This window comes from Pezoporus occidentalis, unplaced genomic scaffold (genome assembly GCF_034315485.1).
Source record: "Pezoporus occidentalis ecotype Australia unplaced genomic scaffold, CSIRO_AGI_Poc_V1 ctg61, whole genome shotgun sequence".
In the NCBI taxonomy this organism is placed as follows: domain Eukaryota; kingdom Metazoa; phylum Chordata; class Aves; order Psittaciformes; family Psittacidae; genus Pezoporus; species Pezoporus occidentalis.
Genome location: NW_026915955.1, coordinates 3,106,411 through 3,130,316, shown reverse-complemented (window position 1 = coordinate 3,130,316; position 23,906 = coordinate 3,106,411). Strand labels below are relative to the sequence as shown.

The following is a 23,906-nucleotide window of genomic DNA, read 5'->3' as shown; positions in this document are numbered from 1 at the left end:
TTCAGGGATACCACTGAGATAACTTTGCAAATGTTCACAAGTTGTAGGTCCCCAAGGAACTGCGAAGTGCAGACCAGAAAAGCACAGCCATACTTGTTTGGCAGTTTAGCTCAGAAGGAAGAAAGGCTTGACTTTTTTGCACTCAGTCAATATCTGAGTTTCTGACAAGATCACTTAGTATGGAGATAGGTTATGTGTGGTAAAGATAATAAAAAATGAAGTAGTTTGCATTCACAGCAAAAAAAAAAAAAAACAACAAACAAACAAAAATAAACGGGTAGTGGAGAGGGCCAAAAGAGAAGGATACTATAGTAAAAAATGGTGAGCAGCACTTCAAATTGGGTGCTTTTTGCCAAAGCTGAAAGAAGTGATGCTTGGGACCAAAGATTGAGGCCTTTTACATGTGAGGTTAGAGTGGACAGGCTTTGTACTGCAGATGGAGGCTCAAGCTGCCAAAACATAGCTACTGGTTGAATGTAAGAATCTAGAGAGGGGCAAGTGCAGCATCTGGGGCTGGACAGACACTGCTGATACTCCTTGGTGTGTGCTGCAGGTGAGCATAGGTGAAATCTGCCAATTACCTGCACTGGTCTTTAGCCTGCCTAGCTCAGCTACCTGCTAGCTGTATAGTCACAGATGCCTGGAGATCAGCAGGTGTTGATCACTGACAGAGCTATTCAGACTTTTGCAGGCAAATATCACATGATTTTACTAATGACAATGAAGTTTCAAAGGTATTTTGGGTGTGCCTGTGCAAGCTGTTGTCATCTTTTCTGAAAGCAGGGCAGAGGTGCATTAAATGGGCTACTTGTTATGCTGCCAGCTTCAGCACCTGAGGCAAGAAGTGAGCCCTAAGCAGCACAAAACTGTGCTGCCTTCAGGAGAGACAGCCCTACCTTGGTCCATGTTAGCAAATTACAAAGGGCTGAGTTGTAGGAACTCTGTCATTTATACTATTTAACTATTACAAAGGCTGTCTGGTATGTTTCTGATTGAGGTTGTAATTAAAGCCCCACATTTTCTTACCTTCCATCCCCAGGGCTTCTAAGAGCATAGCTCTAAAGGGGTCCCAGGTTTTAAAGTGATCAAATTACCTGCCTTTTTATATTTGACCATGCCAGAATTTTCTGAGTTCCTAGCTACATCTTGGAGGTTAGCCCAGACCTGAACTGTTCGCTCGGGGTGGACTGAATACCTGTTTTGGTCATATGAGAGAGTAGTGCTCTGGCTGAGGCTAAACTGTGCCAGCTCACCTCAGGGCTAGAGAACAGCTCTAACTCTTTAGATTACTGGTGTACATGTATCATTTGAGTTCAAGGCGAAAGCCCTGAAGCAGTTATAGAAAGGCCTGCATAGTTTTTAGTTGGCAGAAGAAGAGAGGAGAGAGGTCAGCAGGTGTGAGCATTCAGCACAGAGAAAGCAGTTGAATTTGTGTTTGTATACATGACAAGGCATAGGAACGTGAAACTGGGGAGGAAACCCCTCTTGGAAGTTTAGTGAGGTGAGTGATTAGAAATGGAGATTTAAATAATCTCCTGGCTGTTCCTGATGACTTATTCTACATATATCTTCCCAGGACTGGAATCTGATTCCGTTTGCCGTTTGAAGTCTTCCCTGTCCATGTTTATCTGTTACTAGATGTGATTACCCTGGCAATGCTTCCTTCAGTTAGCTTGTGGGTTGGTGATGGTTCTTGGCCTCTAGAGAAAAAGTACAGCTGAGGCATGCTCTAGCTGTGCAAGGAATGCCAGGCAAACTTCCAGAAACATGAACTAGTGTTTTACTTGAGGAAAAGCCTGTAACACCTTCTCTAACCAGCTACTCGTGGACACAGAATTTATCTGAAGACACTATTGAGATCTGAACATAAGCCATAGTTCACCAATAGTGGCAAAGCTTGTTGAGAAGCTGTGCTCTGGTCCCACAAGTTGCCTCATGTTAGTAATTGCAGAATTTATGGTATCTTGTGTTCTACCCTTATTGCAGATCACTTCAGACAGCTGATATTTGAAATCACCAACTCTCCAAAAGTGACTGGCCTACCGCCAAAAGTCTGGCTGTGCTCTTCAGATATAGACTACCAGACAGAAGAAAATATAATGCCACAATGTTTCATTTCATTTCTGCTTTGTAGATAGTTTTGGGCAAACCTAAGACATGCTATGGTAGGGACTTGCTGAGTCAGCATAACTCCTGATGAGCATCCATCAACATTTATTCTTCTGACAGAAAAGTTGGCTTAACCTTTCAACTGCAGCAGCTTTTTCATATCCTGTAAAATCAAACTTCCCTGAAGGAATATAAATCCCTAGCACCTAGAAATGTCTTCCATCTCTGAATTATTTATAAAACCACATAAGCTTGGAAACACCTTACGAAGTATTTGAATCTATTTTTTGTTCCTTTCAAGAGAGTGTCATCTTGTTTATTGTGTCTGTACAAACTAGTTTTCCTTCCATCTGTTTTAGCAGCCAGCTCATCACTTCCTCCTGCTCCGCCAGCTCTTTCTCCACCTGCAGCCCTGACAAAGACCTCTGCAGGTACAACTGACCCTGAAGAAGCAACAAGGCTGCTGACTGAGAAGAGGCGCCTTGCCCGTGAGCAGCGGGAACGGGAGGAGCAAGAGAGGAGAGAGAGAGAAGAGCTTGAAAGGTGATTATAGACCTCTGCAATGGAGAAGATCTGTTTTTAGCAGCCTCCTAGCAGCTTCTTGTGTATATTCTGTTGTTACTCTGTGCTATATGAAGCACAGTATTGAAGTGCAGGAGGCATGAGTTCCTCGCTGGAAATGATTTTCCTGTTGGGATTTTTTTATAGTTGCAATATATATAGCTAAGCAGATCTGTAAGGTTAAAACTTATCCCAAATAGTGCTTTAAAATAGGACAGGAGGAGAAAGCAGATCCTTGCTGTAGTGATTCATTGTTTCCTCAGAGATTAGCAAAACTATACTTGTCTATTACAGCTGGAGAACTCTGTACAGCTGTTTCCAGTTTTGTGATTGGCACGTCTCTTAATTTGAATTGTAAGATCTCCACCATGGGGGGTGTTTTGGTGTCCAACAGCTGTCTCTTTAAACATCTTTTTTTTTTTTCTTGTTTAAAATCAAGGCATCCCCCTAACAGTTTTGGAGGGTAATAGATGTTGTGTCTCACTTTCTACTAGGAAACGAGTAGCTCTGTATACTTATGGCTGTGGCTGTGACACAAGTTGAGTGCCTTTTTAGAGGGATGCCATGCATCTGGAATTCGATTGTGTTCTTTAACAACAACATTGCTGAACACAGGAACAAGGCAGAGCCAGTTTAAATAGCCTGGCTTTCCAAAAGGCTTACAACATGGTCCCTCTCAAAAAGGCTTTTAAAGAAAACAAGCTGCATAAGAGTAATACGGTGAGTAAATACTAAGACTGAAAGATGGAAAACCAAAGGTAAAGAATAATCAGCTTTCACAGGGAAAGGAGTTTTCAGTCTCTTTGCAGTGCCTTCATAAATTAACTTGAAGGAAGTTGTGGCCAATGAGATATTGCTCATCTTTGGTGAGATAAAGCAGTTATGCAGAGTTTCAGACATATCTTACATTGCTGAGATACAAAATAGAAGCTGGATTGCAATACTGTGAAGCATAAAGGAATGTGTATATGTAAATTATCCCAACTTAATTCAGGTGGTGGTGGTCGCTGGGCTGATTATTTCTGAGGGAAGTGATCTTGTTTGAAGTTGAGTATATGGAAGTATCAAGTGAGTCATAGTCAACAAAATAAATGAACTGTTGCAAATGAGATGCCTACAAATTAATAGAAAAGGAGAACAAGATGAAAATGTCATTCTGAACTATCTAAGGTGAATCTGCCTCTTGAATGTTGAAGTTTATGTTTTTTTGAGATAGTAAAATCAATAAAAAAACTAGGAAAATAAGTGCCGACAGACATTAAGGAAGATCACAAGTATAGAACAGCTCCTATATGAAAATCTACTAAACAAGTGAGGATTCTTCAGCTGGCACGACTCATCTGTGCTCTACTTCTGAGGATATGATAGGCTACAAAGTCATAAATAATTTGGGTAGCATCAAAGGTGAATGGGGAAAGTTATTGAGTCCCATAATGCAAGGATGAGGGGGCATTAAGTGAGGTTAAGAGGCAGTGTTCAAAAATCAGAAGAATTAGATACTTTTTTAAGACAACTTTTTTAAATTTAAAAATTGCTACAAGATAAGATGGGTGCCAAAAATGTACACTATTTCAAAATACGATGAAAAAAACTAAGAATGAAATGCTTTGCGAGATGTATTAAAGTTGATGATACCGGTTCCGATTCAGAGAGTATGTGAGTCATAGATTAGTGGAAACATGTGCTGAAGTATTGGTATTGCCTTGCGAAGTTTTTTTTGTTCCATAGAGGTTCAGCTTTGGCCCCTTCTGGAAGCAGAGCAGACAACTTATGAATGAGACAGCAGTGCAACCTTCATACAGCTGTTCTGCAGTGCTAGTGTCTTGGGTCAGGAATATGGTGGTTGGGGGTTTTTTCCTCCTTTTTTCACTTAATTTTCTTATGCTTGTTTCACAATTGCAGGCAAAAGAAGGAGGAGCTGTCACAGAGGATAGCAGAAGAGAGAGCTCGCCGAGAAGAGGAAGAGGCTCGCAGACAGGAAGCAGAAAAGAAACGGAGGGATGCAGAGGAGGAACGGCAAAAGGAAGAACGGCTGCGCAGACAGGCAGAGGAGAGAGAACAAAAGGAGAAAGAGGAGATGGAGCGCATTCAGAAACAAGTATGCTTACCTACTGGAACTTCCCTGCCAGTCTGGTTGGCAGTGAAGTGGATGAGGCAACACCTCTTATGCAGCACCTAGATTAGAGGATTATCTAAAATTTGAACGCTATATAAAAAGTGAATAGTTTTGGGTCAGAGTTCATTCCTTATAGTCATTCAAAGAGTAAAGATATTTCTTCTTGACAAAAACATGGTAGGGAGTTGAGTTTTTGTTTTGGTGGTGTTGGGGTTTTTGTTGTTTTGGCTTTTGTTTGTGTTTTGTAGTTTTGTTGGTTTTTTTGTTTTGGTTTGGTTTTGGGTTTTTTTTGTTTGTTTTGGGGGATTTTTTGTTATTTTGATGGTGGGTTATTTTTTTTTTTTTTTCCCTGTAGAATTTATTTACTTACAAAAAAATCCTTTCCTATTCCTGATAAATTGTGACAAATAAATCAATGCAGTTGTATCAGAGGATTTTAATGAATGGTGTTATACCAGAGAACAATTTGTCCACACAGTTATAGAAAGTCTAGATGCGAAGATGACTATTTAGAGTGTTGGAGAAGGCATAGGTTTTGATGACTTTAATCAAGGCTCACACAGTCCTCCTGAAATCAGAACAGCTACTCAACAGATATGAGAGTAAACAAATCAAAATACAATTTTTCGAGTGCTCTCATTTTTGATGGGCATAATGTTGGTTTGCCAACTTCAGGAGAGGCTGTGGTAAGTATTCTGGATTCTTTTTTTGCATGTGCCTTTACTTTTTGTGTGTGCTTTCTCCTCCCCCAGAATTCAGCACTTCAGTCTGCCTCATAAACATTATGTTTTTCTTATGGTATGTCATTAAATGTATGCTTCTGAAAATAAATGTTTAAAGAATTGTGTTAGTGATTATAACTTAGAAACTGCAGTTCACTTTTTCAGATGTATGCTGCTTTCTTTGAAATGCAAAACTGACTTACATCCATGGTTTAGCACTCAGAAATTGTGTATGGCCAAGTTTTCTGCATGTTACAGCCTTTACAAATGAACTGTTGCAGTAGTTCCATCATACACCACTGTTATTGTTAGGGAGCAAGGCCTCTCTACAGTATATTCCAGATGAGTTTTGCATTTAATTCAGAAGAGCAGGAATGGAAAGCTTGTGCTAATGTTTCTGTGACTGTTACTCCTTTGTGTCATTAAATGATGACTCTGTTGGTCAAATAAAACATTCTACTGCTTTTGGTTGCCTCTCAAAAACATCCACCACTCAAAACATGAATCTAATACTTTCCTGGCTTCTGTTTTGATGCTGAAGGTTAGAAATTTATTCTTTATTTGTCATTTGGTGTGATTTCATGCACGTGCCCTAGAACAGGCACAGAACTAAATATGATGTTATGCATCTCTTAATGCTATGCAAAATATGGAAATTAATCAGTTCAGTCTGAAAAGATTGTTGGTAACTTCCAAACCCCAAAAGTATCTTTTCAGGGGGTTGTAGAAATGCATAGTTACGCAGATATCAGTGTAAATCTGTCCTTAAATAATGAATTATTCCTTACTACTTTTTCTTTCCCCATCAACTCAGAAAGAAGAAGAAGCTCGCCTACGGGAAGAGGCAGAGCGTATTCGATTAGAACGTGAAAAGCATTTCCAAAGAGAAGAGCAGGAGCGCTTGGAAAGGAAGAAGGTAACTCAGTACATGCAGAGAAACTGTAATTCGTTTTGCCTTAGCAGTTTGTTTCCACCACAGCTCTGGAAAGTTATCCATGGTAGAAATGTGCTGTTAGAAAAGCTTCAGTCCTTATCTGCATAGTCTGATGTGAATGGGAATGGAATATCACCAACATAAATAATTCATCTTTTTTGCAGTAAACAGGTGCAACAAGCAGTTGTGGTTTGGGAGAGAGATTTTTGAATTAATGACAGTGAACGTAATTTTACCCCTTTACGTTTCATTGTAGAGGCTTGAGGAGATCATGAAGAGAACTAGGCGTGTAGAAGCAGGAGATAAGGTCAGTGCTGCTACTTAACACAGGTAAACATTGGACACATTTCACTTCTTTTCCCCAGTGCCATTTTTTAATTTGCAAAACTGTGCTTCCTTTGTAGAAAACCAGTGACCACCAAAATGGACATATATCAAAGGCAAATATTACTGGAGAAACAGGTATTGTGTTTAACTGCGCCCTGAGCACAACAGGTGAATAAATGCCTCTAAGCACAATGATTTGAGATACAGTTCTGAAACTTGTCACAGTAATTGCAGAAAAGAAAACTGAGAGGACTAGAACTGAAATCTTTGCAAACATCATTTAGCCTTTCTGTATGGGTAGTTAGCCTTTACTAAATGAGTCAGCTGTTTTAACAACTTTGTCACATCGGTGTTTAACAAGAGCAAGTTGCCTACTGAGTTTATTTATGAAGTGAAAAGAAGTAAACTATCTTCTGTTTTTGATCACAGAATAGTTGGACACATATATAGTGCTACACATGTAGTCGTTGCAGACTTACTCAATTTTCTTAAAGGATTATTTCTTCTCAGTCATCAAAACAAATTGTTTGTTATTCTAAACATCTCCCTGTGACTTTTGTCCATACCTGCTGCCTTATTCACTTGGTCTTAATTTATTCCCGACCCCCACTTCCCCAAAATTCAGCTCCTACAAAAGCTTAGTCTTTCTCTCACACCTGCATTCTTAGTCTTTCCTTCTGTTCCATCTTTTTTTCACTGGTCCTTTTAGGTAAAGTTTTTCATAAGACTTTAATATTTACAATAGAGGAAAAAAAATGTAGCTCATATTCAACAATTACCAAGTATGAATTAGCACTACTTGAGATGCTGAAGTCAAGCTATCAAATGGCTTATCCCATTGTCACAGAACATATTAAATGACATCAGCCTTCTTTGTATTTGAGTTGAGTAACAGGGAAGACGGATAACAGCACTGGCTGACGTACAACTTTTTTCTAGATGTTAAAAGTGAACACTTATTTAGCACTGCCAGGGAACATTTTGGCACAGATTTCATTATGTGTGTTTGGGAGTTATTTGTTTACATATTATCTTGGGAGGGATGGGGGACTGAGGGAGAGAAGGTGCTATAAACCATTTAAGTGTTCCTTGAAGCTATACATGGCTCTGTAGCCTGTGGCTAATGCTTTCCCTCCAGAAGGAGAAGTAGCCAGTTTCCTAAGGCATAGGAGAGTTTGGACCTCCATTTCCCCAGGCCTGAGGGAAGTCTGGAGTCCTTGAATGACTGAATAAAGAGAAAACTGCCCTCACCCTCAGGGCTGCTCTACTGTTTGGCTTTGCTTTACCTAGATATGCTATTGAGTCAAAGGTAGGTATTAATAGAGATATTTCTGCCAATTAACTTTTCACACTATGCACTAAGAGACTTCTGATCGTACAAAAATGGTGATGATTCCCCCCCCCCCAAAGTATGGTTTTAGTTCTACTGTTTGGCAAAACCTGAAGAGGCCATTACGTGAATGGCTGAATTGCACAAGGAAACAAAATCCATCACCTTTTTGTCATTTGTTTGGCATCTGCTTCAAAATAGGAGCTAGCTCTGTGTTTCTAAAGCAGAGCAAGTTTCTTCTGCCTTTTCTTTTTAATGTTAATTCCAATGTATTTTCTTCTTATTACACTGTAGAAGCACCAAAACCTGTATTTCTGATATTCTCCTTACAAAAACTTGCCAAAGTTCATACTAAAACATTTGGTATAGAAGATTTCAGCCCAAGATTTTAAAGCATAGCAAAACAGAGCAGCTGAAGAAGTGGCTTACCAGAGGAGGTTTTGGGTAACCAAATGTGTCTAAGCCTATGAATATTAAATTGTTCTTGCAACTATTGTAACAGGTGATAGTATGGATGGGGTGCAATTACTTCCTTTTACTGACTTGCATGTGAATTAGTGTGGCTGTAAACAATTATATACAATGAAGAAGCTTGTAGTTGTACTTCAGAAGAACATCCTGAGGCAGGCCAGTAACATCTGTCATGTGGTGTCTCTATGAGGCACAAAGATAGTCTCTTTTTTGTTACTCTCTACAACATTTTATAGTAGTGATTTGGTACTTGTTGAAAGAAGTATCCTTTCCATGGAGATTTTATTTCCTCTTGATTTCCTTTTGGGCTACAGTCAGAGATCAACACAGGAACCAAGAAATACCAGAGTATGAAACTGGTGATTTCCCAGTGTTCTATTTTCTGTTGCTGCTTGAAAAGTGCCAGCATAATATCAGATATCAATTGACCACTGGCTTGCCTGTTGGAATTGTGTGTATTGTTGTAAAATGTTTATTCTTGTCTGTTAAACTACAGCTTTGAAATCTGTGGCATTTACTTTGGACCTGAAAGAGAGGGCATGTGTGCCAAAAAGCTTGACAAAGGAGGCAGGGTGGGAGAAGGAGAAGAACTCTATTTTTAATCTGTAGCTTGCCTTGACTGTGCTGTCTTCTGTAGGAAGTGTTTTAGCCTAATCTGCAGGTAAATGATGGTGGTCTTTCTCTAGTCATAACAAGTCCTGCATCTCCCTCAGAACCTGCAGGAGGTCCTCAGCTTCAGCATGGAATGACGTCTCCCCACAACGGGAAACCAGTCACCTGCACACATGTGATCGTCTCACATCAACCCTCCATAAATATGGACAGGTAAGAACACTGTGAAGTTTTGGAGGATGGCTAGAGCATGAGGGTTACTAAAGTGATAAATTATTTTGAGATCCATATATTCATTAAGTAAATGAGACAGCTGTTCAATCAGCCTTGTTTCGTGTTTATCTGTTTCTGAACACATAAAAGACCTTTATCATCTTTCACTTAGCAGTAACCTATTTTTGCCAACTGATAGGGAAGAGTTTTGTGAAAATACAGCACATTCTTTGCAATGGACATCTGGAAAAAGTGTTGTTTTCCAGCAATTTTTACATAAATTTAAACTTAATGGAAAGGGAAATTTTTTTCTGTTCCTTTCCATGAATTCAGCTTCATAAAAACTCTGTATTTGCAGTGCTGGTTTTCTTGGTAGGAATAATGAACATTGTGCTTTCAGCCTAGATGTTTCAATTTCTGAACTGCTTGAAGTATTAGCAAGTTTTGCTTACTGAGCAAAAGTCCCTCATGTGAGATACAGAACTACTCATGTTGGATTTGCCTTTAAAAAACCCCTTTGTCCTCTATAAGGGGAATTTAGGAGCAAACATTTAACACCAGGATCTCTCTGTAGCCATGAAACAAGTCACTCAGACTTTGAGAAATTGTTGAAATGTTTGAAACTTCAGTGGTGAACTGCGTGAAATCTGTTGCGTAAGCATGAGCTGTCAGTTATTTCAATTCTCAGAATGCAGAAAGACAAATAATCCCTTAGTCCTTTCATGTTTTATGCAGGTAGTGCATAAAAACTTGAATGTGAGAAGCCATCTCACTGTCTGTAATGGACAGTATGCTTTAGGGTGTGATTGGCACTAATTGAAGGAGGAATTTGCCCTCTCTTGCTCCCTCAGTATGCCTGGGGGATCTTAGCCTGCTGTCAGGCTGACAAGGGTGCTCCTGCTGACAGAAGTTCTGTCAGTGACACTGAGCACTGAGCTGCATTGGATAAGATGCACAGAGCCGCCTCATAATTGTCTTGGGCAGCTATTAAATGTTAATCACTCCCAGCCTTACATGCACCTTGATGTTTGTAATATAAAAGTGCCACACTAGTAAATGCTGTCCTGTAGCATTATAATCCAGGGAGGGAACCTCAGAATGGCCAAAAGGGAAGAATGAATAAATGAGGTTGAGGAACAGCAACACAAGTGGAAGTGTGTATCAGGCTGTGGAAGGGGAAGCTGGTATGCTAGGTTGGAGTGTGGAGGGACTCTTTAGAGGTACATCCATGTTGACTGGGAAGGTGAAGGCTGAAGCATTTGATAGCATGCCAGTGTAAACTTAGCCCAGCTAGCTTGAAAAGCTGTTATAAGGAATACACAGCAGCACAGATTTTTATCTCATGTTAAGGGTCACAGATGCCAACACCACTGCTAGCACATCTCATGTGCTGTGGTTGTGTGGCACCTAGGTATAGCTGCTCTTGTAGCACACACACAGCAACAGGTGGAGATGGTCTCTTGTGTGAGCATCTCACTCCTGACCTAAGACAGATTTGGCTTTTGTCTGGAAGGGACTTGAGCTTGTCCTAAAGGCAAGATTGCTCAAATTTCTGACCAAAACTTAAAAAGGCTTTGCCTAGGGGCAAAGCACAGGCCAGTGCTTTGAACGGGCAAGAGGAGGGAGTAAATATTTCACAGTCCTCTGTTCCTGCTTTTGATCAGCAATCATCTTGTACTTCATTAGCTTTCCAAGAAAACTGGATCTTCATAAACCCTAAAGAAAATGCTGTGATCTGCTGCATTATTTACTGTATATCTATTGCCAACAAATATTATTAATAAGCATTTATTGCAGATGATAGATTGGTGCAATCATCTATTTCATGTAATAGTTTGTCAAAGTTTTTATTAGTATTCTCACTCCTATGTTTGAAACAAATGAATATCAATCAGTTTTCCTTAAAGCTTCTTCACTTTGCATCATGAGAGAAAAATAATACACGCTTGTGAATTGAGCTGTTTTCCCATTTTAGCACTCAATGTTTTCAAATAGATCGTACAACAATTTTTGGTTCTTAGAAACAATTTACTTTTTCATAGTTGTCCGAGTTAAAATGATGTGTCTGAACGTGAACATGATTTTTATGGTAGGCAGTTTTAAGTGATGCTGTAAGGGTTCTGATTTTGCCATTTATGCTTGCTCTGTCTTCTTCACAAGTAAATTCAGTTAAACAAGTTAATGCTCAAATGCTAATAAACAATACTGAATTATTATTGGGGAGGGAGGCAAGGAGTGACCTTATATCTGTCCTAAATGTCTGTGGTGAGAAGACTCACAATTGAACTTAAATGAAGATATTTCTCAAATCAGGTGCAGTACAATGGAAAAGGTAACACAAAATATATTTTAAAATGGAGTGTACCATGGAAATTTTCCAGTAAGATACTAAAGTATCTAGAGTTATCAAGACAGCTGGTAGTTCTACAATATTATTAATGGCATGTTAACTTCCGGCTAAATTCTGGGGTTTGGTGGTTTTTTTCCAACAGTGGAAAAATTAATTTGAAACAGTAATTTGAAAATAAGATATAACATTAAAAAGGGTATCCCCAGTGCTGCATTGTACACTGAGACATTGCTAAGAATGTAACATAAAACAGTACAAACAGCTTTAGCAGGTTAAAAATCTATTACTTGTGTTCTTCACTCGAATAGCCTGTAGCAGTCGCTTAGGAGCAAGTGTAAAGGGAAAAAAGGGAAGGACCAGGAGATCCTCTGGCCAGTGAAGGGTTACTAAACATTGTGGTCCAAATGCACCCATAGGCTCAAGTAGTCCCTAAAATGCTAATTACCAGAAGCTGGAGGGCATACCAATATCCTAGGAATTTGTCTAATCTCCTTTGGAGTTTATGGCCTCTAAAAAGTCCAGTGGAAATTAATTCTACAGTTCCATTTTTCCCTTGTTTCTTCTAAATTTGCTCCCCTTGTAATTTGGTAGAGCAAATAGCATAAAATAGAAAAGATTTTATAGCATAATATTCAGAAGATCCAAAGTCATGGTTTCCTTTTCCGTACTGCCTTTGTGACTGTATAGACTCCCCTGTGTCAAAAGACATCAGTCAAGTCTGTGAATCCTGGTCAAACTCAGTATGTAATACTGGCAATGCAATGACAAATAAATATGAAGAACTGTTTATGTATGAAGTCAGTTGATCAGTTGGGTAGAAAAATTAATGTTTGCAGAAGCAAGAGTCTTTTTCATTGTACCAATACTTGTTGAACTGTTGTGCTGTTTAATTTTCTATGAATGAGCAGTTGCTCTCTTCCCACCTCTTCCTTACCCCATCCATCAAACCTGCTGTGTTATCCTAGCTCTGAAGTTCTCCTAGGTGAGGTTATTGGCAGTGGATGGGGATGAAATAAGTGATAGGGTACCATATAGTTAATAGTAACCTAGTAACTGTACATTATAGAGCTGGCTTTATTAGTCCTAAAGCATTTCAAAGATTCTGCTCCTCATCTTGCAGATGTGGATCTCTGCCATGGAAGGGTGATATATGACTTGTGACTTCTCCCAGGCAGCCAGCAAAGCTGTTGTGCCTGCTCTCAAACTGAGTGCAGTGCAACATTTTTCACTTTGAAATTTGCTCAGCAGGTCCACAGATGGGAAAAATGTGAGGGCCTTTCTGAAAAAGAACCAGTGATGGCTTTAAAAACTGGGAAAGGCTTGGTATGAAAAGCAGCATGTTGTTCTCACGGGAAATCTGGGCTTTGGATAAAGCACTGCCACTTTGAAAAGAGCAATAATTATTTTCTTTCTCTTGGGAAGTACTGTAAAACAATTCTGTGATTGTTTAGGAGGAGTTGGACACCCAAAGAAGACAGCAAATGAAAATAAACTGTATGTCAATTACAAGCGGGTTTTTTTAAGCCTAATAAATGTACTATCAGGAGAAAATTAGCCTATGAAACCAAGCTGCCTGCTCAGAAATGTCCAGAGGAAATTGGTATCCTAATTTCAGTCTAGGAAAATTGCATCTGAGCTTTTGTGGCTGAAGCATTTCCAAACAACCTGAACAGTTGTGATGTGGTCTGAATAAGGAATAGGTACCCAAGACTGTCAGAACACAACTGCTGCGGGCCTTAATAAGCACCTGTGAAAGATCACATATTTTTTGAGTGTCAGTTGAGTACTTGTGCTTTCTCAAGAAGCTTATAGTCCCATTACTGTCATCCTGTTTGCTAAATTAGCACCTTAGTTTCTCCCCTCTGGCAAGATAGCAGGTGTCATCTGCAAAGACAGCAGGATTTGACAATGCAGTGCATAATAAGAGGGGCTGGGAAGGAAGGGGTAAGACTGTGAGACCTGATCACGTATCTTCTCAGGAGAGTGTGTGCAACTAGAGAATGTGTCTGTGCGTGTACTGCTCCTGACTGGGGGAGATGAGCAAGAGCTTGCTTATAAGGCATCTCTGCCCAGTGGGAGATGAAAAAAGGCAGTGCAGATTAACACGAGGGATGCTGGGAGGTGTTTCTTTTGGTTTGGGCATGATCAATGGGAGGAATGCAGAGTGGCTTGGAAATAAACCCTAAGGATTTGTAGAGGGAGAAGGGACTGAAAAGAGCACTGCATTAGGAAGGGAGTTTTATGTCTGGATAAGTGGCAGGTAGAAGAGGTTGCTGCAAAACTGGAGGCAGGAGGTGATCCAATAACTAACAAAAATGGCAATGATCTTATCTGAGGGCAATTACATTGATTTACAGAAAGAGGAAGGGTATGGCAAAGGTTATTATGGAGCTGAAAAAGATGTTAGAGGCTGTAAACTGCATTAAGCGGATGGCTCACATAGTGGTGGTGCTGCAGGGGTGATCTTGCTGCCTCCCACTGCAGCCGCTTCTCAGACCTGCAGTCCATAAAGTGCTTGTTGGCTCTGGGGATCATGAAGCTGAACCTAACACCAATCCTTTGTGTTTGTGGGAAGATTATCTAGTACTTCACTGCAAAAACAGGTTTTCTGTTGTGGGAAAAGTATGTTCTCATTTTTACTGGCTAAAAGAATGCTCAGGATTAATGCAGACTTTTCTTATATTTGTAATACTGCTTTGAGGAGGACAGAATTTATGTTGTAAATGAAGTCCATGAGGGAATACCTGTGTTTCTCTTTCAGCAATCTCAATCCAGAGAAAAATGCAAATGAAAATGGAATGTCTATGCAGAATGATAACTTTGAAGAGATCATAAACCTGCCTATTGGTTCTAAGCCGTCGCGGCTGGATGCCATGAACAATGATGGAAGCAATAGTCCTCAAATTCCTTTGAATCCAATTCTAGCCTTTGAAGATCAGGGGACTCTTTTGCCTCAGGTAGATAGTGTTCAAACACATCAAACAGCAGGTAGGTTCACCTTAGTTCATTAATACTTGTAATGTGTTATAGTTGATAGAGGACCTGGAGCTCTTGATACAAGTTGATTAAGCATTTTTAAACACCATATTATTTGGCGAAAGGAGCATGTTTCCTCTTTGTAAAGCTATGCGTACCAAGTACATACAGATGCTGTGCTAATCATGGTGGGGCTTCATTTTTTCTTTGAGGAGGGGCTGCTCGGTTACACTTTCTGCCATTGGAAGTTGCTTGAAAATGCCTGCCCTGTGCTTTCAAACAGAAATGATAAGAGACAACTGCTGTTCCATGTTCTGCAGGTGTAATATCTGACATACCCAGATATGTCAGAAGGGCGTAAGGGAAGAAGGCAGAAGGGGACGGGGTATCTACCTTCTGTGTAAAATCCTGTCTGTACTTCCCTCCTCAAGTTCTCACTGACATTAATATTGAGGGATGGTTTGCAGCACACTAGATTTTTCTGAATTACATCACAACTTTTTAAGGGACATTAGATAAACAAAAACTAATACAGCAAGTTAAATTGAGATAGCACTGTCTTCTTCTCTGGTTAAAAATGTAAGGAAAATCATCTTACAGTAATATAAGTGCATAAAAGCCTAGCATTTTGAAGTAAGTATCTTCCCTCTTTACTGATCTGTCGTTTTTTGATACCTTCTGTTGTAGAAGTGATCTGATTGTTTCTTCTGAAGAACCAAAGGTGATAGGAGCATCTCTGCAGTCAGTGGAGTTTCTTCTAAACTATGAAGGAGCGTTTTATTTTTTCTCTCCAGTTTTTTAAGGATTTCTTGAATATCTTTTTTGGAAGGACTTTAGTAAAACCAGCAGAATAAATGATGGGAATAGACTTGGATCACCTTTTTAATAGCTTTCACCACTAGAAAAAATCATGCTTCACATGCATTACTTAATACGGCTTTTTCCAGCAAGCTTTTTCTGTTAGTATATGGATATTTCTACATTCCTTAAGACACAGGACACTGGAATCTGAAAGCAATGGGCTGATTTGGGTGGTGGGTCTGATTCTTTTTTTAAAAAGGTGGTGTTGGTTTAAAGGCATAATTGTAAAATTGGCAAAGAATCTTTCACACTTCGTGGTTCTAATACTTGAAAAATAAATACCTCATTGCTCTACAAGTAGAGTTAATGGGGTGTTCTATTATAAACCTGTTGGTTTAAATATTATTGCAGAGAACTCTAATTATGGGGGCAAACTATAGGCTTCTGTATCTGATTCTTGTAAATGTAATTCCTACAGGGACATTCTGTAAATTGAGATGTCACTATGATCTTGCATTTTCTCTAAAAACACAAAACAAGGCAGGTTTTAAAATGTGAAAATATGAAAGCATTATTTTTTCATGGACAAGAGGAAAACCTATTGTTCTCCTAGATGATGTATTTATGAATTTTGTTCAGTAAAGAAATAAATCATTTAACTGAATAAATTAGAAAAATGTGGCAAAATGATACTGCAAACTTGATTTTTTTAGTTACATTCATTTTCTCAATACTATAAAAGATGTGCATGCATAGGTGCACACACAAGGAAATCCCTTGTTCCGAGTCCTGAAAATTGCTGCTGGTCCTAATGGTGGAAGACTTTTCCTTTGCCTTATCAGACTACTGAAGCCTGTGGGAAACCTGAAATGTTTGATTTTTGGATAATGAAGCAGGTTTGTTTCAGGGTATTTGTGGTTTTGCTCGTTTCAGAGCAGATGGGAAATGGTTATTGTGCTTCTTGTCATGTGCTTTTTATAAAGTAGTGCAGTTTGAATGATAAGAGCAGCAGTGCAGGTTGCTGTCTCTCTAATTTGATGCTGATTTCTACTCTTATCATTCCACCCATTGCTTTTGGTTGCTATTGGGCAGAACTGTAAAGTCTTGCGCCTTCTTGTGCTTTGATAAACAACACTGCTACACATAGTAGGTAGAGTTCAACCTAGCTCTTTGAGCATGAAGCACCAGGGTTTGACATGCAGCTAGCTGAAGTCAGTGAGGAGATCCTTTGCTAGGGGAAATGGAGGTTTATGGGGTCTCAGTTCATGCTCCCAGAGAATGTCTCATTAAGATTCCTGCACTTGCCTTTAGTGAGCACTGATCTTGGCCTCTAGGAAGCTGTGCAGAAAGTCTGTGTTAGCAGAGGAAATCCTCTGAGACAAAAGCTGAAGAATTTTTGAAGAAGTTATTTTCTGCTGCTGGCAAGTGTTATTTTATACAGGAGATGGGATAAAACCAATGGAAATGCAATGAAAGAGACTTCATCTGCCAGAATGTATGTGGAAGGGAAAAAACAGCCAGTCAGAATGCTTTCAGTAGTAGCTTGTGACACGGTAAAACAAATTTCTTTAGTTTTCCATGTACATAGCCACAATATTTTGAAAGGTCCAAAATATGTAGTTTTCTTCAAACTTATATATAGCATGTAAGTACCAAATAAAACTTGTTTGAACTAATTCTATTTATATGTTCATTTTCTTGCGTATTTGGAGCAGGAGTCAATCTGTGATGGAAAACTCTTCCTGCTCCTTCTGGTCTGCTTAAAACTTTTCAGATGTCCTCTAATCTCTTACAAGAAAATCAGTACAGATTCACTTGCAGCTAGAAACAGCAAAGAAATAGTAAGATTTAGCGTCAATTTTAATTCTGAGGTTTCACTGAGACTCGGGTTTAAATTATGGTGATCTTGCATCTGTTTAGGCTGAGGTATAAATTATGTGGAGCTAGTTTTTGTGAGACTTCACTTTTATGAACAGGACTGCAGTAAAATATAATCATATTCATTCCAGATTTGCTTCACATAAGAGGGAGAATTTCCTCCTTTTCAAGGGCCTGACATACAAAGTAAAAGCTAGGGAATTGGGAGTAGAATTAGGTGTAGGAATCAAAAAAAACCCAAACCATTAAGAAAATGAAAATGACTGAAATTTTAAGTCTTTGGTTAAGGCCCATTCTTTCAATGTAGGGAAAAATAGTTTCTTTCCTGTTGAAGGTTGTCCTGGAGAATATGGTATCAAATGATGGCTAGCTCCTTTGCCTGCTATTCCAAATGTTTTTGTTGTTGGTACTATCACAGGTAACACTCAATTAGTTAGTGACTAGAACTAGTAATTCTAGTAGAACTAGCAATTGTGGAGGTCCAGACAGCTATTATGAAGGTAAGGAGCAGCACCCTTTCACAGCAGTTAGGCTGTGTGCTTTGGAAAGACTTGGCTCCTTGCTCTCTTCTTAACAGTGCAACATAAATGCTTGCAGGGATGACATTCAATACATCACAGCTACTGGGTGGTTCACCATTAGCTTTCCTTGTTTCTCATATCTCTTATCTCCTCATTCTGATGAAGAATGTTTCATTATTTTCTTTCTTGACAAGACCTTAAAGTCAAGAGTTAAATACTTGAGAATACAGATGCAGGAGAGATTGCACTGTTGAGAGATTTTTGTTTTGGAAAATTATCTTAGGGTTGAGATTTTCTGATTTAATTCCTAGCTGTGTCATTCAGCTCTCTGTAGTCCTCTGTTTTAACAAGCCCAGCTGCCTACAGCTGAGCACATGGGTCTTTCACGTGAGATTTCAAACCAAAATTCCTGTCACACATGAATACTGAAAACACCATACTGCTTTATCTGAAGTCTGCCCGCCCTTTCCCAGGTCTTGTTACTGCACTGCAGAGAAGCTTTTGAATGAGGTTTTGGTTGTGGTTAAAAAAAAAAAAAACAACAAAGAAACAAAACCAAAAACCAAACAAAGAAAACCAAACCAACAAAAAAACCCAACCAAAACCCAGTACTATTGGAGAAAACTTGCAGTTATTAAAAGGGATAATTGACAGAAGTGCCTCCCCCAAGCATCAAAACTAAATTTAGCAATTTGGGCCACACTAAATGCAATGTTTAACACTTAGTTAAGATAATTATATTTTATTATTTCTAGTCTCACTTTTATACCAAGTTTTATTTCATGTAGCCAGTAGCAGATGCTCTAAAGCTCTACATGCATGTAAGAGTTTTACCATGGTCAGAAGTACCTCAAAAGATCATTATGCTGGTTTTTGCCAGGGTAGAGTTGATTTTCTTCATAGTAGCTCCTATAAGGTTGTGTTCTGGTTTTGTGCTGGCAACACTGCTGCTAAGACAGGGATGTTTTTGTTATTGCTGAGCAGTGCTTACACAGCCTCAAGTCCTTTTTCGCCTCTCACCCCACCTGCCCTACCAGCAAGGAGGCTGGTGATGCACAAGAAGTTGGGAAGGGACACAGCTGGCCCCAACTGACCCAAGGGATATTCCATATCATATGATGTTACACTCAGTACATAAAGCTGGGGGAAGAAGGAGGAAGAGAAGAGAATCTTCAGGAGTAATGGAGTTAGTCTTCCCAAGTAACCGTTTTGTGTGATGGAGCCCTGCTGTTCTGGGGATGGCTGGACACCAACCTGCCCATGGGAAGCAGTGAATGAATTCCTTGTTTTGCTTTGCTTACATGGCACAGGTTTTGCTTTACTCATGAAACTGTCTTTATCTCAACCCATGAGTTTTCTCACTTTTGCCCTTCTGATTCTCTTCCCTATCCCTCTGGGGGAGTGTGAGCAAGTGGCTGCTCGCTGGGGTTAAACCGTAACAGTCAGTAAACTCTTCTGAAATGTTTTAATAAGAAAATGCTATCTGGAAGCAGATGTTTGCTGTAAGAGTGGTTCCAAAATTTCAGCATTCCAGCCAGTTCAACATGAAGCTCCAGGAGGATTTTTGTATTTAAAAAAAAAAGTATTGATGAAAGATAGAATATAGGAGATAAATTTCTAATTTTACCAAGTATGTTCACTTTTGCCTGGTTGCAAGTACCTTTGGAAATAATTTACCATTTGCAGAGCACAGATTTCTGTATTCAAACACATCTCACCCAAATCAATGGTAGCTGCTATATTCTGAGCATGCTTTATGCAACATTGACCTGCCTCAGTGTGCCTTTGCTCTTCTGGAGTTTAGTGCCTACAATGTAGGTAAGGACCAGCCCTAAGGCTTGCCCTGTTCTAATTTCTTATAAATTGCTTTCGATTTCTGAGTTGTTCTTCAGCAGTTACTTTCTGTAGTAACCTGTTAGTAGTTCGCCACCTTTATATTGTATGTTAATTCAATTGTTTTCTAAAGTCAAGACCCTGGAGTGTGCTCTGAGATAAAGGACATGGACCAGAAACAAAATAAAGATGAATGCAGAGTAACCTGTGTACTTGAGAGATGCCTCTTCAAAAGAATCCACCTGTTACATTAATAAAACCTTATGAATACAGCGCCGTTGTTTTGGAGGTGGGGGTGAGGAAACAAAAAACAAACCACTGAGGATTACCCAAGTATAATGTGTGCTTTCCAAACCCTTTGGAAGGAATGTAGCCATAGTCCTCAAGCACACTTCAGCGGCCAGCCAAAGTGTACAAGGGATTGTTGTTTGACCCGCTTGGGTTTTTGTTATGATAACATCTCTTTGATGAAATTGTAAGTAGCAGGAAACCTTAAACTACAGGAAGCAATGAAAAGAGTTGTCTTCTCTGAAAATTCTGAAGGCTTTGGTAAGTTCTCATAAGCTATCTGGCTTAAATATTAACTATCTTCATGGCAAATAGCTGCCCTAAGGAGCTCTTGAGTTTCTTCTGTTTGTTGGCGGAGTTGCTCAAGGAGTTTGGCCATTTGGGTTTCTCTGAATTCTAATGAAAATTCTGGATCTGAAGAGAAAAAACAAGTATTAGGCAAACTGCCATTTTCCCCTGTATTTTAATGCAGATGCTTAGAAAGCTTCTATTTCAGGTTAGACACAGTTGATAGTTCTTACTACAGTGTAAAGTATGAATAAGACAAAACAATGTCCTTCTACCATACAAAGCATATGCAAATCAAGATTTCAGCCTTACTCAAGATTGTTTGCTGCTTAATTCTCCTAATCCAGATGTCTAAAGCTCAGTTGCCAAATTCAGCCTTATACAACAGATGCATACCAAAACATAGCAGGGTCTTAGCTCTGGCTCTAAATATGTGGAGAGATACACATTTATTACAGTACTGTAACTCATCTATACTCAACTTCTATCCAAACCAAAAAAAAAACTTCACCAAAATGGTAAAAAAACCTCAAGGAACAGAATTTCAAGTACGAAAAATACATGAGACTTCCCAGTTTTAATAGCAGCTAATCACACAATTTCCTTGTTTGTGTGCTTTATCAGAATTAACTAAATTCATATTTGAAAAGCTTTTAGATTGCATCTAGTGCCAAACATTCTTACATTGGATAAAAACAGCTGTACCTGTTAAACAAAAAAAATTTCCCTGCCCTTATAAGATACTCTTGGTAACTTAAAAACCAGGTAAGGTAACAGCTACCCTGGGGATTATTCTGTTTGCTGAAGCGAGCAGAGTAGTCCCCAAAGGAAGCTGCCAGGCACTGTCATTTCTGTAACACAGCAGTGCCTGTTTGCCACTGAGAGGGACAGGCAGTGCCTAGCAGCGCTCCAGGTGCTCAGCCCAGCAGGAAGGACATACCGTCTCGCAGTCTGCAGAATGTGGAGATGCCCAGCTGCTGAAAGCGGATCTCTCGATGGGTAAGAAAATTCTTGAGGTAGGCCTGAATATCTCTGATGTGCTGCTTCAACAAAAGCATCATTTTTTCTGCATGAATGGGAGAATTAACAGGAGCCTTTAAAACACTTCAAAAACTGATTTTTGTAACTATTGAAGATTGTTAATGACCTATCTACCCAGCTACAAGCAATGTTACTACAAAGACTGGCAAATTATTTCCATGTAGTACAGCCTTTAAAGGTACTGCTGATACTACAGGTAAATAAACACTGATGGGCAGCTGGTCCTCGTGTGAGGTAAGTGCTGACTTACAGGCTGATAAGCCTGCCATGAACCCACCCAGGAGTGATTATGCTGTTGGACTTTGTTCACTGCTTGAGAGTCTGCTCTGTTGCAAATCCTCAATGGTAGAATTGAAACAGGTTTGTGGTGTCCCTTACTGGAGACTCATTATGGGCTTCAGTTTCTCTCACACCTAAGGATTAAAATCTAACTATACTTTTCTAGAGATTGTGGCAAAAATCCAAATGCCTTTTTCTTAAAGGCTCTCAGCTGTGTGTGACAAGTATATTAAGCATAAAGCTTTTTGTTTTCTTCAGGTAAAAATAATGTTGTTCTCATTCTCTCTCACTGCAACTTAAAAAAATACAGGCTGCATTCTTAAAAGCCACTTCAGTGCTCCTGCTAATCTAGTCTAGAATTACAACAGCAGTATTTGATTCAGTAAGATGTTTTCCTCTTGTTGGTCAGGGAGCAGGGTTGATCTAAAATTTTGGAACACAACTGTCCCATTGTAATTGTGTCTAGCAGTCTCTGCTCCTATCTATGAGGAATGCCATCACATTGTACGTACTGAGAAGGAGGGTTAAACAGAAAGATACAACAGTGTCTGCCTTTGGTAAGGGGTATTTTACGCTTTCCCACTTTCCTACTGAAATTGTTTTTAAGGATCTCAGAAGTGGCTACAGACTAGCCTTGCAGCATGATAGTGTTTGAAGATGTCAGCCAGCACCTGGATCAGATCTTTATCTATGGCCCATTTTCATCCCTGGGCTTTCTCATGCACTCCAGCCCTGGTGTATGTCTGTTTCAAGGGTGACTGTAGGTGCTTTTTGTAGAGACCACATGGAGGATGCTGTGGGAATGTTAAAGGTTGGTTGATGCCTAACAGGCTTTTTTGTTTCTTTGAGAAAATGCTCATTTCACTCCATCCAGCCATAAATCTCTGAAAGCACAGTTAATGCTGTGTGACAGTTACCGTAACCTATCATGTGCTGGATGATAGAGGCAGCTTGAAAAGATGGCTCAGTATGTTCCAGCTGGCCAGCCAGTCTCACCAAGCACTTTGTCAAGGGTTCATCCATCCATTGGACCATGTGTAATGTGGCTCCTGGAAGACAGAAAGATGAGAGAGTAGGCTATGAACAGAAACTCCAGTGCTGACGAAATGAAGGTGAGAGGTCTGCCAGAAACTGTACTGCCTCAACAGGATATCCTTCATGCAGCTGCAGAAGTGAAGTGCTGAACTTGTGCAATAAGTATGTTTAGGTTGTAAAAAAAGGGTCCATGTCCGGAGGTTATGGTCTTGGAAGGCAGGGTAATGTATCCGATTCACAGAAAGGCTGGTGGATTTTTATTTTGTTGGGTTTGTGTTCTGGAGGAATGATAACTTCACGTACAAGATACACTCTTGCCTAGTGGGTTTAGTCTGTCCACCTCTTGAAAAATTAAATGTGACATGTTGCCAGTTGCATGGCAGTTACATCAGATACAAGAGGAAATGTTTGACAGAAAATATCCAGTGCTGGCACAAGCTGGAAAAACTGACACTGATCCTCTTGCCATGAGGAGTGCTGTACCTTCCATGGGTGTGAATAAAATCTATGTGCAAAAAATAGAAATAGCCACTTTGTATTTTAGTCTTTCTTTTATATTGTTTTTTCCTGTTGTGAAATTAATTCAGCCAGAGAAACTGGCCTACATTACAAATAAACCAGACAGGCCACGTACTGCAATGAAGGTCAGCACGAAGAATTCTGAGTAAAAAAAACTAAAAAATTAAGCAATTCAACAGAAGAAAGTGCAACTATCAGAGCCCATGTGTCCTGCCAGTGAGTTGGATCCTGCTGCTCTTGAAGCTTATGGCAAAACCCCCAGTGAGTTTAAAGGGAAAGACCTGGGCTGTACATCCACCTATGCTTCATCTCCTATTAGGATCAATAAAGGGTATGTACACTCCTCAGATTAAGCCATTTATGGTAGGGCTGCTTCCCTACCTTGCTTTGCTAGCTCAGCAAGGCAAGATGTCACGTAATGAAGAGAGTCTTCTTCAGTATTGGTAGAAAGCATGGTCTGGAGGAGACCTTCAACACATGAGCTCTCAACAATTCTCTGCAACAAAAAAGAGATTAATGTTCAGCATTTCCATTATGTTTTAGTGGTGACTGAGGACTTCAGAAGTACTAAATAGCTCTTAGGAACACTGAGGGCTGAAACATCAAAAACGGAAATGTCTCCTTCCAGATCTACCACAACAGGGTGACAAACACCCTGGATTGTTCAGAGATCACCTGATTTTAGACGTTTCCCAGGGCTTG

The 23,906-nt window shown here is 39.6% G+C and overlaps 2 protein-coding genes across 15 annotated transcripts in view; one reads left to right on the top strand and one right to left on the bottom strand.

Moving 5' to 3' along the window:
* Positions 1-16,212, top strand: part of MAP7 (microtubule associated protein 7) — a 113,678-nt gene extending 97,466 nt beyond the window's left edge. For 9 of the 13 annotated variants that reach the window (XM_062639658.1, XM_062639657.1, XM_062639659.1 and 6 more), the window contains 8 exons: positions 2,469-2,652; positions 4,573-4,768; positions 6,323-6,424; positions 6,699-6,749; positions 6,847-6,904; positions 9,257-9,395; positions 14,507-14,733; positions 15,409-16,212. In XM_062639658.1, the coding sequence (XP_062495642.1) occupies positions 2,469-2,652; positions 4,573-4,768; positions 6,323-6,424; positions 6,699-6,749; positions 6,847-6,904; positions 9,257-9,395; positions 14,507-14,733; positions 15,409-15,419 (968 nt within the window). In that variant the 3' untranslated portion in view covers positions 15,420-16,212. The other 4 variants (XM_062639656.1, XM_062639654.1, XM_062639652.1 and 1 more) reach the window with 4 other exon arrangements.
* A 2,433-nt stretch (positions 16,213-18,645) lies between these two features.
* The window catches only part of LOC134174551 (uncharacterized), a 33,453-nt gene continuing 28,192 nt past the window's right edge, over positions 18,646-23,906 (bottom strand). For both annotated transcript variants that reach the window (XM_062639663.1, XM_062639665.1), the window contains 4 exons: positions 23,586-23,700; positions 22,568-22,699; positions 21,271-21,396; positions 18,646-20,456 (listed from right to left, as the gene is read on the bottom strand). In XM_062639663.1, coding sequence (XP_062495647.1) covers positions 20,335-20,456; positions 21,271-21,396; positions 22,568-22,699; positions 23,586-23,700 — 495 coding nt within the window. In that variant the 3' untranslated portion in view covers positions 18,646-20,334. The remainder of the gene's footprint in view (positions 20,457-21,270; positions 21,397-22,567; positions 22,700-23,585; positions 23,701-23,906) is intronic.